We start from the raw sequence: 20,096 nt of genomic DNA, 5'->3' as shown, positions 1-20,096 counted from the left end.
TGCTTCTGACCCAGGGCGGTGGGCAGGGTGCAGGGATGACCCGTCATCCAGGAGGTGCTCAGATGAGAGGAAGGGTGGGAGGGGTGTGGAGTGTATTTGGGGATGAAATGGGTGGGAGTGTTTTTATGCCTTTCCCTTTTTGGCTACCTCCCTTGGAAGGGGGAAAAAGCCTTGGTATATGTATGTATGTATGTATGTATAATTAATGTTTGCTGGAGAGAGGGTAGAGTGCCGGAGGACTGGAGGAGTGCCTGTATAGTTCCACTTTACAAGGGAAAAGAGGACAAGTGTGAATGTAGTAGTTTCAGAGGGATTAGCTTGTTAAGTGTAGTTGGGAAGGCTTATGGGAGGATCTTGATTGAGAGGATTAGAAGAGGAACAGAGGGAGTAATTGGTGAGGAACAGTGTGGATTTAGGACGGGTAGATGTTGTGTAGATCAGATCTTTGTGGTAAGACAGATATGTAAGAAAGCTAAAGGAAAAGGGAATTATGTTTTTTGGGCTTTTATGGATCTGGAAAAGGCTTATGACAGGGTAGATAGAAAGGCACTGTTGGAGGTGTTGTGGATATACGGGATAGGAGGAAAGCTTCTGGGAGCCGTCAAGAGTTTTTATGAGAGTAGTAGAGCTTGTGTCAGGATTGGAAATGGAGAGAGTGAGTGGTTCGAGGTAAAGGTGGGACTTCGTCAGGGATGCGTTATGTCGCCCTGGCTGTTCAACTTGTACATGGATGGGGTGGTGCGAGAGGTAAATGCAAGGGTAGTGGGCAAGGGATTGGAGATGGTTAAAGAAAATGGAGGAAAGTGGGAGGTGAGCCAGCTGTTGTTTGCGGACGACACTGCGCTTGTGGCAGGATCAGAGGAGGGATTGAGGAAGTTGGTGATAGAGTTTGGGAGAGTGTGTGATAGAAGAATGCTGAAGATAAATGTGGGTAAAAGTAAGGTGATGAGATGTTCGAGCGGTGAAAGTGGCAGCAGACTCTGGAAGTGAGCATTAAGGGAGAACAACCGGAGGAAGTGGATAGTTTTAGATACTTGGGTGCAAATGTGGCAGGAAAAGGTGGAGTGGAGGTGGAGGTAGAATGTAGATTGAGGGAAGCAAGTAAATGCCTTGGTGGATTAAAAAGTGTAATGAGGAATAGACATTTGGGAGTGGATGCTAAGAGGAGACTGTATGAAGGAGTGATTGTGCCAACAGCACTGTATGGGGCAGAAACATGGAACATAAGAGAGGAAGAGAGAAGAAGTTTAAATCTGTTTGAGATGAGGTGTCTGAGAAGTATGATGGGGGTTACTAGGCTAGATAGAGTAAGAAATGAGGAAGTGAGGAGGAGAACAGGGGTGGAAAGGGAGTTGGGAGATAGGGTTGATGAAAGAGTATTAGGATGGTTTGGACACATGGAAAGAATGAGTGAAGAAAGACTAGTAAAAGAGGTATGGAAGGCAGATGTGGAGGGAGTGAACATGAGGGGACGTCCTAGGATGAGGTGGATGGATGGGGTGAAGGGGGCTTTGGGGAAGAGGGGAATGTCTGTTGAGGAAGGACGGGAGAGGACAGAAGACAGGGGTGAATGGAGAATGGTTGTATATAGATGATGTTGTGATGCATGATGTGGAATGGGCGAGAGGATGGGGGGGGTGAGGTAGTATGTGTGAACAAAATTTGACGCAGCCCGAAGGGATTTCTCCCCGTCTTCTCCTTTTATGCAATGGGGGGATGGAGAGGGGGGGGGTCGCCTATTTAAATGAAGCGGCCTTGCTGTGGATGTGTTGTGTCTTGTGACACTGCTTCTGTCCCAGGGCAGTGGACAAGGTGCAGGGATGACCCGTCATCCAGGAGGTGCTAAGATGAGAGGGAGGGTGGAGAGGTGTGGAGTGTATTCAGGGATGGAATGGGTGGGAATGATTTTATGCCTTTTCCTTTTTGGTTACCTCCCTTGTAAGGGGGAAAAAGCCTTTGGTATATGTATGTATGTATTATTCATTATTTACAGTATTATTTTGTTGTTGTTTATTATTTAATATTTGGAATGGGTGGGGGATGGGGGGTGAGGTAGTATGTGTGAGAAAAATTTGACACAGCCCAAAGGGATTTTTCCCCATCTCTCTTTTTCTGCATGAGGGGACAGAGAGGGGAGTGGCCAATTTAATGAAGTGCCCTTGCTGTGGATTTGCTGTCTTGCGACACTGCCTCTAACCCAGGGCAGTGGACAAGATGCAGGGATGACCCGTCATCCAGGAGGTGCCAAGATAAGAGGGAGGGAGGAGGGTGGAGGGGAGTGGAGTGTATTAGGGATGGAATGGGTGGGAGTGGTTTCTGTGCCTTTTGCTTTTTGTCTACCTCCCATGTAAGGGGGAAAGAGCCTTTGGTATATGTATGTATGTTATTTAATATTTAATTTGTTTATGTTTGTTTGACGTACTCTTCCTCTTGTTTATGTTCGTTTGACGTAACCTCTGCCGTCCTCAACAGGCAAGTTCCAGATGCAGGTGCTCCCCCAGTGCGGCCACGCCGTGCATGAGGATGTGCCGGACCGTGTGGCCGAGGTCCTCGCCACGTTCATGCTTAGGTACAAACTCACACAGCCCTGCGGAGACTTTCACAGGTGAGCCGACTGCCGAGTTCTCGTAGGAGGAGGTACAGGTTTATCTGGAGGAGGAAGAGTAAGCGTTACTTACCTCACGAAACCACGATTCTCTCGGGGATGCACGTCCTGATGGAGGCGAGGTGAGGGGATAGACGGCAAGGTTTCTCTTGTAATGTGTGCAACAGAAATGCCTCGGGGGACGTTTGGAATCTTTATTGTGATGTAAGTGAAGAAGAGAGAAGGAGTTTGAATGTGTTTGAGATGAGGTGTCTGAGAAGTATGGTGGGGGTTACTAGGCTAGATAGAGTGAGAAATGAGGAGGTGAGGAGGAGAACAGGGGTGAAAAAGGATTTGGGAGAGAGGGTTGATGAAAGAATATTAGGATGGTTTGGACACATGGAAAGAATGAGTGAAGAAAGACTAGTAAAAGAGGTATGGAAGGCAGATGTGGAGGGAGTGAACATGAGGGGACGTCCTAGGATGAGGTGGATGGATGGGGTGAAGGGGGCTTTGGGGAAGAGGGGAATGTCTGTTGAGGAAGGAAGGGAGAGGACGGAAGACAGAGGTGAGTGGAGAATGGTTGTATATGGATGATGTTGTGACTGCATGAGGAGGAATAGGCTGGGGGGTGGGGTAGTATGTGTGAGTAAATTTTGACGCAGCCCGAAGGGATTTCTCCCCGTCCTCTCCTTATATGCAAAGGGGGACGGAGAGGGGGGGTCGCCGATTAAATGAAGCGGCCTTGCTGTGGATGTACTGTGTCTTGCGACACTGCTTCTGACCCAGGGCGGTGGGCAGGGTTCAGGGATGACCCGTCATCCAGGAGGTGCTCAGATGAGAGGAGGGGTGTGGAGTGTATTTAGGGATGAAATGGGTGGGAGTGTTTTTATGCCTTTCCTTTTGTGGCTACCTCCCTTGGAAGGGGGAAAAAGCCTTGGTATATGTATGTATGTATGTAAGTGTACATGGAGTGAATCACTGTAGGAGAGCTACATGCTCCCAGTAAGGCAGAAGACGGGGAAAGACTGACTTGGGGGTAACGTCGTATTCCCTGCGCAGAAGGAAAATGATGCCACGTCCTACGTATTTATCAATGAGGGCCTCATGCCCAAAGAGTCGTTGTAACCCTATGGTGCCCTGCTCATGTCGAACGTCAGGGCCCCTTAGAACACTATACCACACCTCTAAGCCAGCATTTCTCAACCAGGGTTCCGCGGTAAAAGTTTATTGTTTGTTTATGGTTTAACGTCACACACTCCTCCCTTATTGGGAGGCTAGGACGGTGCCCCTCATGGGCTTTGTAGCGTGGATTTAATGAACCATGCCCTTAGTTCAATTTCTCTGGTGGCAGGATTCGAACCGCCCTCACTTTGACCTTCACCACAAGTAATGACGCCCTAACCTATTATTACGATGAAAATAAAATGAGAAAGATATGGTATATGTTTTTTTTTTTTTTTTTTTTTTTTTTTTTGGGGGGGGGGGGGGTGTTGAGACATACAATTCATTTTAAAAGGTTATGCAAGGTTAACAAGGTTGAGAAATGCTGCTCTAAGCTGTTTGCACATATGTTTCATGACTAGCGCACATAAAAAATAATATGTGCACAACAAGGTTTTCAGACAATATTGAAATCTGTTTAATAAAGAAGTTCCACCTAAAAATCAACTTATAAATTCTCTAAAAATATGGAAACTTGCCAACCATCAAACCAATCATTTTTTTTTTTCTTTCTTCTTCTAACTGTAGCACTTTCAGTGTAAGCAGACTTTGCTGCCATGGGTGTGCACATACTTTTCAGAGAAGGCAAAGTCTACACACAAGTAAATATCTGAGGACACTCGCAACAAAAAATTAGAGGGAACATTGCTTGTAGCAGGATCAGAGGAGGGATTGAGGAAGTTAGTGACAGAGTTTGAGAAGGTGTGTGAAAGAAGGAAGCTGAAGATAAATGTGGGCAAAAGTAAGGTGATGATGTACAAGGGGAGAGAGTGACAGTAGGCTGTAAGTGAGCATTAAGGCTGAGAAACTGGAGGAAGTGGATAGTTTTAGATACTTGGGTGTAAATGTGGCAGGAAAGGGTGGAGTTGGGGTGGAGGTAGAATGTACTTTGATAAAAGCAAGTAAATGCCTTGGGTGGATTAAAAAGTATAATGAGGAATAGACATTTGGGAATGGATGCTAAGAGGAGAGTGTATGAAGGAATGATTGTGCTGATAGCACTGTACAGTGCAGAAACATGGAACATAAGAGAGGAAGAGAGAAGGAGTTTGAATGTGTTTGAGATGAGATGTCTGAGAAGTATGATAGAGGTTACTAGGCTAGATAGAGTGAGAAATGAGGAGGTGAGGAGGAGAACAGGGGTGGAAAGGAAGCTGGGAGATAGGGTTGATGAAAGAGTATTGGGATGGTTTGGATACATGGAAAGAATAAGTGGAGAAAGATTAGTAAAAGAAGTGTGGAAGGCAGAGGTGGAAGGAGTGAATATGAGGGGGCGTCCTAGGATGAGATGGATGGATGGGGTGAAAGGGGCATTACAAAAGAGGGGAATGTCTGTGGAGGAAGGACGGGAAAGGACAGAAGATAGGGGTGAATGGAGAAGGGTTGTGTATAGATGATGCTGTGATGCATGGGGGGGGGATGGGGGGTGAGGGAGTATGTATGAGAAATAGATTGATGCAGCCCGAAGGGATTTCTCCCCATCTTCTCCTTTTCTGCGTGAGGAGATGGAGAGCGGGGGTCGCTGAGTTAATGCAGCAGCCTTGCTGTGGATGTGCTGTGTCTTGTGACACTGCTTTTGACCCATAGCAGTGGGCAAGATGCAGGGATGACCCCTCAACTAGGAGGAGTCAGTATAAGAGGGAAGGTGGAGGGGAGTGGAGTGTGATAGAGATGGAATGGGTGGTAGTGGTTTCTATGCCTTTTTCTTTTTGGCTACCTCCCATATAAGGGGGAAAAAGCCTTTGGTATATGTATGTATTGTTTCATTGTTGGGTGATAGTCTGAATGATGCAAGGGTAATGCAGACAAGGTCATCATATTAAGACAGCATGCCAGGACTCATAGTTATGGATTTGAATTGAACAAATTTAGATCTAAGAAGGAAATAGGCAAGAATTGGTTTACAAATAGAGGGATTAACAAATGGGATGGACTTAGTAACCATGTGGTGAATTCTGAAATTATCGGTTGTTTTAAGAAACGGTTAGATAACTATGGATGGGAATAACAGGTGGTAATGGACATGGAACTGCCTAGTGCCTTTGGGTCTCTTGCAGTCTCTTTCATTCTTATGTGGTTCTTGCTTACCTAGTTGTATCATACGGGAAGGGGAGCTATGCTCATGGTGTCCCGTCTTTGTATCTCGCCATGTCTAAGTTGTCCTTAACCCATTCAACTCCGATGACAAGATGTCTTGTCATTTGGTCAAATAAAACAAAAAATCATAAAACACCAAAATGTTTGATCAAACACCAGAAAAATATGACATCAATCCTCGCTTCGCTCGCAGCGAAGCGAGGACTGACGTCATATTTTTCTGGTGTTTGATCAAACATTTTGGTGTTTTATGATTTTTTGTTTTATTTGACCAAATGACAAGACATCTTGTCATCGGAGTTGAATGGGTTAAATTCGTGTATTGTTCTTGCACACATTATTGATTCATCAAGTGTGTTCCACACATGTACCACTCTGTGGGGAAAGCTATTCTTTCAGATTTCTTCTATAACTGTCCTTTTTAAGTTTCCTTCCATGTACTCTTGTGTTTCTTTTATCCCAACTTAATAAGTCATCTCTATCAATGACCTCCACACCTCTCATAATTGTATGGATGGTCAACAAGTCACCTCTTTCTCTTCCTTGTTTCAGAGTCGGTAATTCTAGTTTTGACAATCTTCATATAACATTTTTGATAGTGTTGAGGCCATCTTTGCAGTTGCTCTCTGGATTCTCTCAATTTTCCTTGTATTCTCTTTAGTACTGGGTGATCATAGTGTCGCTGTATACTCCAGTCTTGGCCTTATCAGTGTGACTAGGTTTTTTTTTTTTTTTTTTTTTTTTTCCATTTCTTCATCCTAGGCTTGTTAGGGGACATGTCCTTTGTAATGATTACTCTCGGGTCTTTTTCAGGTCCCATTTTCTTTACTTCCTTTGCACCAGTTTTATGTTGTCTTGATATCTTTTTTTACTTTTTTCCCAAATTCCGTTATGATACATTTCTTTATGCTGAAGTCCACTTCCCACTTCTGACTCCATTCCCAGACCCTCTTCAGATCTCTCTGTAGTGAGTCACACAGTCCGTTTCAGTACTCGCTGTAATAATTTTGCATCTGCAAAGAAGTTCATGTAACATTCCACACCCTTATCCATGTGTGTGTAATAATGATAGTAATACATACATACATATACCAAAGGCTTTTTCCCCCTCACAAGGGAGGTAGCCAAAGAGAAAAAGGCTTAAAACCATTCCCACCCATTCCATCCCTAAATACACTCCACCCCCCTACACCCTCCCTCTTATCTTAGCACCTCCTGGATGACGGGTCATCCCTGCACCTTGTCCACTGCCCTGGGTTAGAGGCAGTGTTGCAAGACCTAATAATAATGATAAACAGTTTATTGAAAACGTGGCAGCCAAAGGCTGAAAATACACTTATTAAGGTAAGAGGGTACATAATAAAGGATTACCTATACATATTATGATGCTGAAGTGATTGTGCACCATACAAATATATAAAACATGAACATATAAAAAATTATAGTTGTGTTAAAATGATGTCTGGATTAGATGTTCAATAAGTGTACAATAGAAGGAATGAGACTGTGTTTATATCTGTCTGTATTTACCTAGTTGTATTTTGTGGGAAGGGGAGCTATGCTCGTGGTGCCCTGCCTTTATATCTCGCAGTTCCTCTTAAAATCATGAACGGTTTTTGTACACACTATTTTTTCATCCATTTTGTTCCAAGTGTCCACCACTCTATGTGGAAAACTGTTCTTCTTCAGATCTCTTCTATAACTATGTTTTTTGAGTTTCTGTCCATGTCCTCTTGTGTTTCTCTTGTCCCAGTTTAACCCATTCAACTCCGATGACAAGATGTCTTGTCATTTGGTCAAATAAAACAAAAAATCATAAAACACCAAAATGTTTGATCAAACACCAGAAAAATATGACGTCAATCCTCGCTTCGCTCGCAGCGAAGCGAGGACTGACGTCATATTTTTCTGGTGTTTGATCAAACATTTTGGTGTTTTATGATTTTTTGTTTTATTTGACCAAATGACAAGACATCTTGTCATCGGAGTTGAATGGGTTAACAAGTCCTCTCTATCAAGTATTTCTGTGCCCTTCATGATTCTGTAGATGGTCAGTAGGTCGCCTCTCTCTCTTCTTTGCTCCAGAGTCAGTAACACCAATTTAGCCAGTCTCTCCTCATATGACAAGTTTGAAAGTGGAGGAGCCATTTTTGTGGTTACTCTGTGGATTCTTTTGATTTTCTTTATATTCTTTTTGGTACTGGGTGACCACAATGTCGCCACATATTCTAGTCTAGGCATGTGTATAAAGTAGTTCCTCTTGGGGAAATGCTCAGTCTTCTCTTGATATTTTCAGGACATTCCCCGCGTGCTAATAGGCCCGATGGAGTTAGTGACAATGTAACCAACCATCTCATCTGTGACGAGGGACATTGCAAAGGAGAGGGAGGAACGACAAAAGCGTCGAGAATGCAGCTGGTTGCTACTTACGTTTAAGAAGGAAGATTACTCCGAAGCCTTTTGGCTTGTTTTAAAAGCTATGAATGTTTGTAATATATGTTGTTCATATACCAATGTATTTATGACATCGCAGGGCCGCGTGTTGAAGGTTGTGTAGACAAAAGACTCTTCTGGAAAAAAAGCGTCTGTTACACAAAAGCTGGCGAGGTCTGTGCGCTGTTTCAGCATTGCTTTCATCCATAGGAATGCCAGCAAAAGCATGGGACTGCTTGCTTTTCAAGATTTTTTTTTTTTTTTTTTTTTTTTTTTTTATTTTTTCTTTTTTTCCTTACGAGCAGTCACCGTACTGGGAAGCATGCAATTAACGGCTGTGAAATTTGTCTACTGGGACCAACAACAAATACTTGCTACGTGGTGGTCCCTTAAGATCGGCATCGGAGGAAACTGTTTACCCGAGCCCATGCACGGCGGTGCAGCCCCAAGGGGCTGACATTTGATCTCTGAACCGGGACTAGGCTCTCTCTCTTTCCGTCTCTTCATCTCTCATCTCTCATTACCTCTTTCTGTCTCTTTCTCTCAGTTTTGGTTTTATTCTCTCCAGGGACGGAAGATGATGTCCCACACAAACACAACACAAAACAGGAGTATAGCATTTCGTCCCAGAGAGATTCGTCGTTGGAGGGCCTGACAACCTTTGCCAACTGCCACGGGGCTTTGGGTTTCCAGTTAGTGACGCTTGAGGCAAAAGTTATTATCGCATCTATCTACCTAAAGAATAATTTCGCAGCACTGTTTTTGTAGGCATTCAGACGAACCACGTGGCCAAAATTGGCCATGGTCTTGAAGGCTGACTGGAAGGCGAAGCTCGACAGCGAACCGTCATGTTTACGAAATGATAATTGTCTTTGATTACTAAATTATGAATGTTGTGTGCATGACCCACCCATTCGTTGTATGCAAACCGTTCTTCTCTCGATGTATCTAAGTCGTCACAATGCAGCTTGGGCTCGAGCATGGCCATCTCCGTTGTTCGTGAAAGTCGCCACTCCTCGTTATCGTTCCAACCTAACCATGCCACTGCCAGCACACCCACAGTGCACTGCAAGTTGTCGCATTTTGTCACCGTCGTCAGCACGGGCCCGTCAACTTCGCTGATGCCAACGTTATTATCAGTCTTCCTTGGAATGCTACTGCCAATACAAATATCCGTGTACATTTGGTGTTGTCGTTTCCTTGTAGTCATACCAATATCCGACTACTACACCAATGTCTCCCATTATCGCTGCTGCTACGTCCCCTATAACCACATCCGTCAGGTCATCCATTCTGGCTGCATTAACCCCCCATCATCCATTGTCACCTCAAATTTTGCTGACCAGGAACCCGTAGCCCCAAAGAAGCTGGCAACATTCATTGGGCCCTTCTGAAACCTTGGACTGATGTGTGTTGTCAGTGCCGGACTGTTTATATCGTCGGCCTCAGACTGGTGTGTTGTGTGAGTGCGGCACTGTCGACGTCATTGGCCAAGAGTGGTAAGAGAAGGGGAGCAGATGCCAGATATCACTTTTAACCAATTCAGTACGATGACACTTATGTAGGCAGCATGAGTTGCAAGTGGTTACACGAAGATGCTGGCATCGGCATCTAGATTATATATTCTTTTTATAGTTGTATATGAGTTACCCCAGATTTTGTGAACTGATGTGATCATATTTTCTATGTTTATTATTACCCAGAGTAAAAGAGAACAAGTAATACAGCAGCGACTTTATGTTGTATAATGCGAGTAGTGTGATGCATCGTACATATGGCTGCTGATGCTGCGCGCGAGAATTTGACTCATACTGAAGTGGTTAAAGTGACAGAAATACGCTCATCCCTCAATTAGACGAACCTCCATTTAACCTCCTCAATATGAATCAAATATTTGCATGTACATTGGATCACCGAATTTATGAAGTGGCCTTGCTGTGGATGTGCTGTGTCTTGCGACACTGCTTCTGACCCAGGGCAGTGGACAGGATGCAGGGATGACCCGTCATCCAGGAGGTGCCAAGATAAGAAGCAGGGTGGAGGAGAGTGGAATATATGGGAAATGAAATGGGTGGGAGTGATTTCTATGCTTTTTTCTTTTTGGCTACCCCCCCATATAAGGGGGAAAAAGCCTTTGGTATATGTATGTACATTGGATTGCCTGATGTCCGATGATGCATCCCAATGCGTGCATTATAAAGTTACTGCCGTTATCCTCGTTTTCCTTCACCTTGAATAAATATATGATATGATATCGTTTAACGTCACAAATTCCTCCCATCGGAAGGCTAGGATGGTGCCCCTTACAGAGGACTTTGAATAAATATAACAACAGAAAATGCTATTAAGCCTGTTCACATAATACGGAGGTTACTCAAGTACGGCAACAAAATAATCAGGACACCAGCGTCAGCATCCTCACATACCCACTCATGGTTTGTGACACATACGTAGGTGTCATCACATTCGAGAGGTTAACCACTTCCATATGGTGACGCCTACGTAAGCTGCACGAGGAGCAAGTGGGTACTCGATGATGCCGACGTCGGCATCTTGATTATATTTATTGTAGTCGTACCTATGTAACCTCCATTCTCTCTAAACTGGCTTCATCATATTTTCTATGGTTATCAAAATACACGGGTGAAAGAGAACGAACGATTGAGCACTTGACTTTATTTTTTATAATGCAATTATTATGACGCAACATCGCACGTTGGGCAGCTAATGCTGCCAGACGTGCGATGTGCCCCGAAGAGGTTAACGGATATCGGAATCAACGGACAAAATACATTGCAGCCGACTCAGTCTGTAAGTCCCGCTACACGATTGTGGCATACCAGCAATGCCTCTCCACCATCCATGATAAATCGGATTTTACCTACATGCACACACCAAAGGCTTTTTTCCCTCTTATAAGGGAGGTAGCCAAAAAAATATTTGATTGACTTTATTATAGTGTATATAGATAGTGTACAGGTATTTTACACTGTCAGATTGGATGGTGTGCTTGATTAAAAAGTACTGTGTTATTCCTCTTTCTTTCATAATGTAATTGTTGACATTAGCCACTACAGATGTAGTGTCAGTAACTGCAGACAATTGGCATTATCAAACTGATATCCCCCCCTTTTTTTTTGTCCATTAAAATGAGGGATGAGTGCACTGACGAAGTTTATAAAAAGATCTTCACTTTTACATACATACATAAACCAAAGGCTTTTTCCCCATTATAAGGGAGGTAGCCAAATCACAAAGCCATAGAAACCACTCCCACCCATTCCATCCCCAACATACTCCACTCCCATCCACCCTCCTCCTTCCCTCGTATCTTGGCACCTCCTGGATGATGGGTCATCCCTGCATCTTGTCCACTGCCCTGGGTCAGAGGCAATGCAGCAAGACACAGCTTGTCTTTTAACCCATTCAACTCCGATGACAAGATTCTTGTCATTTGGTCAAATAAAACAAAAAATCATAAAACACCAAAATGTTTGATCAAACACCAGAAAAATATGACGTCAGTCCTCCTCGCTTCGCTGCGAGCGAAGCGAGAGGACTGACGTCATATTTTTCTGGTGTTTGATCAAACATTTTGGTGTTTTATGATTTTTTGTTTTATTTGACCAAATGACAAGAATCTTGTCATCGGAGTTTAATGGGTTAAGGTGTTGGAAATGCTGACAAAATTGAATAAAAAGATATGAAACCTTGAAACCTGTGGGTACGAGACATGACAGCCAGTGCAATGGTACTGTAGATTTACTATGAGAAAGCAAAGCAAGGTTTGTATCGCTAAACCTTTTCATACGTTTGCATCGTATTTGTACCAGATGAGGGTACGAGAACATTTTCTGAGATATCAGGGAGTACGGGAACTGAAAAAGGATAAGAACTGCTGTCCGAGGACCATTATGAAGACCAAGGGCCAGCCCTGTGGGGCTGCACCTCCAAACAGAAGGAAGTTGATGACAGGCAGTGGGAAGACAACTCTCTATGATGTTGTTATGATGTCCTTCATCCAGGAAGCTGTTGTCGGTCTCTGCAATCTACCATAATTTTGGTGTGCAGTGTTCCGCAGGACTTGGCGTAACCACCACACCCTGCTTTGTCCAGAGCATGTAGTGTGCTCTGATGTGATATGGCTACTACCTCCTTGGTCTGGTCTGGACCCAGAAAGACCCGGGAGGTAGCCAACGTCAAAAGGCATAATTCCATTCCCACCCATTCCGCTCCCATCCACCCATTGCACCCTCATCCACCACCCCCTCCCTCTCATCTTGGCCCCTCATGGATGACGGGTCGTGCCTGCATCTTGCTCGTCACCCTGGGTCAGAAGCTACGCAGTAAGACGCATTTATTCTGTCTATACACCAAAGGGGATTTCTCCCTGTCTTCTCCATTTCTGCCAGAGGGGGAGGGTCACCAATTTAATGAAGCGGCCTTGCTGTGGATGTGCTTCTGACCCAGGGCAATGGACAGGATGCAGGGATGACCCGTCATCCAGGAGGTGCCAAGATAAGAGGGTGGAGGGGAGTGGAGTGTGATAGGGATGGAATGGGTGGGAGTGGTTTCTATGCCTTTGTCTTTTGGCTACCTCCCATGTAAGGGTGAAAAAACCTTTGGTATAGTATGTATGTATATACCCAAGGCTTCGTCCTCCTTGTGTGAAAGGTAACCAGACATCCCATGCAGACCCCTGACCCATCCCACTCCCATCCGTCACCTATTAGTTTCTCTCTCCTCTCAGCTCCATCTGGATGAAGGGTCATCCATGTCTCCTGCCCACTGCCCAGGGTCTGATGCAATGCAGCAAGGCACAGCACATCCACAACAAGGCCAGCCACTTGATTTGCATGGCAACAATGTTCCCTCTAAGCTGTGTGCATGTGCACATATGTTTCATAACTAGCGCACATAAAGAAAAAATGTGTACACACAAGGTTTTCAAATATTAGAATCCATTCAATAAAGAAGTTCCACCCAAACATTAGCTTTCTAAATTCTCTTACAATATGGTAACTTGGCAACCCTCAAACCAATAATTTATTTATTTTATTTATTTTATTTTATTATTATTATTATTTTTTTTTTTCCTCGTCTAAATGTAGCGCTTCCATTGGAAACAAAATGGCTTTGCTGCCTGGGTGTGCACATACTTTTCAGAGAAGGCAAAGTTTGCACACATGTAAATTCCCGTGCATACTCATGGCAAAAAATTGGAGGGAACATAGCATGTCAACCGCCCCTCCTTATTCCATCAGATGGAAATAGAGAAGATGAGGAGAAATGACCTCAGGCCTTGTTCGGTATCGACGCACGAAATACTGCTGACAGGACCATGATGCTTTTAACCCATTCAACTCCGATGACAAGATGTCTTGTCATTTGGTCAAATAAAACAAAAAATAATAATAAAACAACAAAATGTTTGATGATCAAACAGCACCAGAAAAATATGACGTCATATTTTTCTGGTGCTGTTTGATCATCAAACATTTTGTTGTTTTATTATTATTTTTTGTTTTATTTGACCAAATGACAAGACATCTTGTCATCGGAGTTGAATGGGTTAATCACTTCAGTAAGAGTCAAATTCTTGCATGCAGCATCGTCTGCCATATGTACGATGCATCACACTACTCACGTAACGAAATATATAGTCAAATTGCATTACTCATTCTTTTACTCTGAGTAATAATAAACAACAAAGCTCACTGGCTGAGCGGGTTAGGGCGTCATTATTTACGGCGAAGGTCAAGGGGATGGTGGTTCAAATCCTGCCACTGGCGAAGTCAAACCAAGGACATGGTTCATTAAATTCCAGGCTCCAAAGCCCTCTGTGAGGGGCACCATCCTAGCCTCCCGATAGGGGGGGAGTGTGTGATGTTAAACCATACCATCATCATCAATAATAAACACAGAAAATGTGATCACATCAATTCACAGAATCCAGGAGTAACTTGTGTACAACTGCAAAAAATATAATCAAGACATGCCAACATTCTCATGTATCCACTCATGCTTCATAACGCCTACATAAGCGTCAACATATCGAAGTGGTTGATTGATGTAATTTTACAAATTTTATTATTGTCAGACAGTGCAGTGAAAGTCATTTTTGGAACGTTAGAATGGGGGAAGACTGCAAGAGACCATAAGACCTACACTAGGCTGTTCAGTGTCTACTACGACCTAATTCTCATCCATGAAGTTACCTCATTTCTTACAACAATCAGTTGCTCCAGAGCTCACTACAGGGTTACGGAGTCTAATCCATTCATTAACCCATTCAACTCCGATGACAAGATGTCTTGTCATTTGGTCAAATAAAACAAAAAATCATAATAAAACAACAAAATGTTTGATGATCAAACAGCACCAGAAAAATATGACGTCGTCAGTCCTCCTCGAGGAGGACTGATGACGTCATATTTTTCTGGTGCTGTTTGATCATCAAACATTTTGTTGTTTTATTATGATTTTTTGTTTTATTTGACCAAATGACAAGACATCTTGTCATCGGAGTTGAATGGGTTAAACACTGTTGGTAAAGGAGTTTTTGACCATTTCTTTCTTAACCACTTTGGTACGATGATGCCTACATGAGATGCGAGTGGGTACACGAGGATGCTGCTGTCGTCAGTGTCTTGATTTTTTTTTTTTTTTTTTTCATATATATACACCCCTGGATTCTGTGAATTGGTTTGATCACGTTTTCTGTGTGTTTATTATTACTCGGAGTGATAGAGAACAAGTAATACAGCAGTGACTTTACATTTTATAATGTGAGTAGTGTGATGCATCGTACATATGGCAGCCGATGCTGTGCGTGAGATTTTGACTTGTACTGAAGTGGTTAGACCTAAATTCAGGAAGGCTAAATGTCCTTTGTTGTCAATCACACATGACCCTTTGATATATTTTAGGGCTTCTGAATAGATCCACCCACTAGCATTCAAAATAAACATATGAATCGAATATAGATGTTAAAGTGTTGACGTGTGGCATACAGCGAGTTGGCTAAGACATTAGCGTGTGCATGAACAGTGGGTGCTAGCAGCAGTGAGTTGGCTGGTTTTTTTTTATGGTTCATTCATCCGATGTTGTCAAATATTACCATCCTCGTAAATGTTTTGACATCCCTGAGTTTGGTGCTGGCAGATGGGTATTTGACACTGAAGCATCCATGTTACGTGGCATCTAGAACGAAAGGCAGCATTTCAGAGAGAAATAGTGTTACGACTAGGAATTGTACGTATGTATACCCAAAGCTATTTCCCCCTTACAAGGGAGGTAGCCAAAAAAAAAAAAAATAAAGGCATAAAATCCACTCCCACACATTCCATCCCCACACACTCCATTCCCATCCATCCCCTTCCCTCCCTCCTATCTCGGCTCCTCCTGGATGACGGGTCATCCCTGTATCTCGCCCACTGCCCTGGGTCAGAAGCAGTATCACAAGACACAGCACAGGAATTGTGATATGATGATGTGGTTTAACATCACAAATTTCCCCCTATCGGGAGGCTAGGATGGTGCCCCTTACAGAGGACTTTGTAGCATTGAATTTGATCCAACTTCACCAGTGGCAGGGTTTGAGCCACCATCCCCTCGACCTGTAATATCTTACAACTCAAATTCTCTGTGGATGTTTTTATTTTCCACTACAAAAAGATATAATCAGTCAGATTGAAACAGTTATTAAAGTTTCTCGTGGTAGTTGAGATAATAGACCAATTATGTTTTAATACATGTATGTCTAATACATCTGTGAGTCATTGCAAAAGATTAGATATCTGATAACTTGATATGGATATAACTTGATAAGGATATAATTGATTAATGAGATAGAATTTCAAGTACCCTCACAAGATGCAGGGATGACCTATCAACCAGGAGAGGAGGAGCCAAGATAAGAGGGAGGGAAGGGGGTGGATGGGAGTGGATTATGTTGGGATGGAATGGGTGGGAGTAATTTTTTTTTTTTTTTTTTTTCTACCTTGTAAGGGGGAAAACACCATTGGTATATGTATTTGTGTATGTTCCCTGATTGATACAAATATGCCTGATGATTTGTACAATATTGAAATAAACCTTACATCTCGTGTGAACATTTGTTTGAAACAAGGATACCACAGAACTACCAATAAACTTAACCCATTCAACTCCGATGACAAGATGTCTTGTCATTTGGTCAAATAAAACAAAAAATCATAATAAAACAACAAAATGTTTGATGATCAAACAGCACCAGAAAAATATGACGTCGTCAGTCCTCCTCCTCTTCGAGGAGGAGGACTGACGACGTCATATTTTTCTGGTGCTGTTTGATCATCAAACATTTTGTTGTTTTATTATGATTTTTTGTTTTATTTGACCAAATGACAAGACATCTTGTCATCGGAGTTGAATAGGTTAAGAATCCGGTTGTACGTCCTTTGGTTTGTCGACTCTCGTACCTTTGTTACAAAAGTCATGCCGTGGCCATGGATGTGACCTCGTGCATCAGCTTTTACGCTTTAAATACACTTGGCCTTCGACTTAAAGGACCTCCATTTAACGAATTTCACGTGTCTTGAACAAAATCCGGCAACTTGAAACATATTTCCGTCTCCCCACTTTAACTACTGTACATGATTGTGGCATATCACGTACCCATCTTTATAGCCCTTCGTAAGTCTAATATTAAATCATAACAAATGTTTCGAATTATTATATTTATCGGACAAATATTCCCCCCTCTTTGCTTGTTAAACAGGTGGGTGTGCATGTGGTGGGAATTTTTCTGTAGCTGGTAAAGATAAAAGTACAGGAACACTTACAGCCATCTGTGAGTTAACAGCTTAACAATAGGTGTTCTTCCATGGACTAAAGTTCCCTGAGAGCAGTGAGGAAGAAGAGAATGGCTGCCTTCTGCGGGTTAATTCCTTGGCTCTAGAGAGAATTCCTGTCAGCTGAATGAGATGACTGGGTGATTTTTTTTATTTTTTTTATTATTATTATTTTTTTTTGTATTATTGTACGAGATACCCCCCGGATTCTGTGAACTAGTTTGAACATATTTTCTGTGTTTATTTTAACTCGAGTAAAAGAGAATGAGTAATACACCAGGGCCTTTATATTTTATAATGCGAATATTGTGATGCAGCGTACACATGGCAGCCGATGCTGTGCAGGAGAATTTGACTCATAATAAAGCGATTAATATAGTTTAGTATTGTATTTACTTATCAACTACAAATCACAACATATATTATGTATGATGCGTCCTGTATTTGTGCGGCTCCTCTGTAACAAGATCTAAGAATATAAGGTCTAACCACTTCCGACCGAATTTCGAGGGAGTTGGCGCAGCGGGCCCGTGAACGTCACCTGGCTGTTCAAAGTGGGGTTAGCGGGTCCTATAGCTGTCAGTTGAAGCTGGTCCGTCGTTCGAAAATGACGTCGCCTTCGCTCGCACAGCTCCACGCAATTAGTTATATTCTGACAAATATATATATATAAATATATATAAAATATTATAGTTCCTGTCTATATATATGAATATATAATATATGATATATAATATATATATATAATATATAAAATATTATAGTTCCTGTCTTCCTTGGCGTTTCACAGTTTTCTTCAGTGTATCACAAAGAGAAAATGGACTCAGCCAAATGACGTCAGAAGCTGCGCAGAAGAATGTAAACGGTCTGACCTGTATATTTAGACCTTGCTCTGTAACTACCTAGTTTACGCCCTGAAGTGGAGCCTAGACTGGTGTCGGATGTCGTCATTTGCACCAGGACATCCATCGTATCTCTCATCACCACCCTGGCCAGGATATGAGCAGTCTGTCTGTAACAAGACTCTCGGAAAAAAGGAGGTTCGGCATTATCTGGAACAAGCTCTTGTTATACTATTTCCATTATCTCGTGACCCACAAGGTGTGTCTACTGTTGTCACGTACTGAATCATAACATTCAGCATGTACCGGAAGCTGTCCACTACCCCGAGTAGGTTAACATGGAATATTCTAAATGCATATTGATATTTTTCATTAAATGGTAGGTGATATGAGTAATTGTTATACCTGTAAAGAAAAGAGACTTGTTAAACGATGTGGCATCTCAGGTCAGGCGACGTTGCTGTGGCTCCTGATCTAGGAATTTCTGTGGGGTTGGGGGGATGAGGTCGCTGAGTCACAGGTGCGCGAGTCACTCATTCATCCTTTGTCAGTCACCATGGACGGTCCTCAGCGTGCCACTGCTCCAATCTATGTTGTACTGCACAGCCAGACGAGGGAATTCGTCTACAGGGTGGATAGGTTCTTACACGAGAAGGCCAACCAAGCACCACCCTGTTGTCTTTGGAGATGGTTTAGACGTGGCAACGCTGCTGGTTTTGCCGGCCACATCCTATGGGTCACCAGATAATGGAAGAAGTATAGGATGTTTGGTTGAGAGGAGTAATAGTCTTTCAGTACCTAAATGCACGTGTGTGCACACATTAGATTTGTCTGTGATCATTATTGTCCAAAATGTAAAGAAAAACATGATTGAAAATTATTTCTCTTACACATATACATACATTGTACACATATGCACATATGAAAATCGTGATCGACGTAGCTGTCGATCACAATTTTCATGTGTACATATGTGTACAATGTATATGTATAAGAGAAAGAATTTTCAATTATGTTTTTTTTTACATTTTGGACAATAATGATCACAGACAAATCAAGGTGTCATAAAAAGATTATAATTTTCTCCAGCTGTAGTGGATTCACTCAATTCAATGGTGACCGAGGTACTAGAGTTCAACTTCTTGTGAAGTCCAATATCTTTTTGTCGTACAGTGTGACCAAAACCTGACAAAAGACATTTAGAAAAAGTAAACGTACTTGGATGGTTTGTTGAAGACTTGGTGGTAGACGTACGATTTATCGTAAGCGAAATGGCCTCTAGGTAAAGGGAATCTGCAACAGTTTGAATAAATGAAACGTGTACAGTGGAATACCAACCCTGTCAATAGGTTTCAATCCCTTTCAAGGGGCATTTGATCTTCTTTAAAGGGATTGTAATGTTCTTGCTGGGCTCGAAGTATATCACCTCCCTAACCCCCGTCTCTGTGCCCAAAGCCGTGGTAATTACGAGCCGAGATGACTTAGATGTTCTTTGTTATCCATATTTGTGCTTCAAAGATTTTAATATTTTAAAATGATAAAAAAAAAAAAAAGACTGGGAAATAAACACCTCATCTGAAAGTTTTTTTTTTTTTTTTTTTTTTTTTTTACAATTAATCCTTTACCGTAACAAACCGTACCAACAGGAGTGAAGTCTGCAGAAGATGATTCGCTTTTATATCGCAGACATCTTCGTCCAGAGTTCCAACGGTGCCTTGCAAAAGGAGTTCGTTTTTGGCTGTTGGAAACGATACTCGTAATAGATGCTCTCCTTGACCTCCGTCCTGTGACTGAAATGCAAACCCGCAAGTTTGACCTCACACAGCAGATGCAAGATGTATGTGCTACTGAGGAGTTGTACCAGTCTTTCCTAATTCAAACTAAAAAATAATAATAATAAGAAAATAAATGAAATAAGATTAGTAAATAAATAAATATATTTAAAAAGTCTTTCCTAGGTCAGATTAAAAATATATATATATATTAAAAAAGCCGAATCATTTGTGAACCAAATCATCCAATCCTGTATAGTCATTTCATCATTTGATTGGACCAGCGAGTGAAATTCCAGGACGACGGACG

At 42.4% G+C, this 20,096-nt stretch overlaps 1 protein-coding gene across 2 annotated transcripts in view; it reads left to right on the top strand.

Moving 5' to 3' along the window:
- The window catches only part of LOC143031768 (protein phosphatase methylesterase 1), a 54,328-nt gene extending 34,739 nt beyond the window's left edge, over positions 1–19,589 (top strand). The window contains exons 9-11 of one of the 2 annotated variants that reach the window (XM_076196019.1): positions 2,473–2,605; positions 8,202–8,390; positions 17,963–19,589. In XM_076196019.1, the coding sequence (XP_076052134.1) occupies positions 2,473–2,605; positions 8,202–8,220 (152 nt within the window). In that variant the 3' untranslated portion in view covers positions 8,221–8,390; positions 17,963–19,589. The remainder of the gene's footprint in view (positions 1–2,472; positions 2,606–8,201; positions 8,391–17,962) is intronic. The other variant, XM_076196018.1, reaches the window with a different exon arrangement.
- Positions 19,590–20,096: the final 507 nt, after the last annotated feature.

This window comes from Oratosquilla oratoria, chromosome 12, assembly GCF_046742065.1.
Source record: "Oratosquilla oratoria isolate Oo_2021 chromosome 12, ASM4674206v1, whole genome shotgun sequence".
Lineage (NCBI taxonomy): Eukaryota > Metazoa > Arthropoda > Malacostraca > Stomatopoda > Squillidae > Oratosquilla > Oratosquilla oratoria.
The sequence above is the reverse complement of the archived record's forward strand: the minus strand, read 5'-3'. Positions and strand labels throughout refer to the sequence as shown.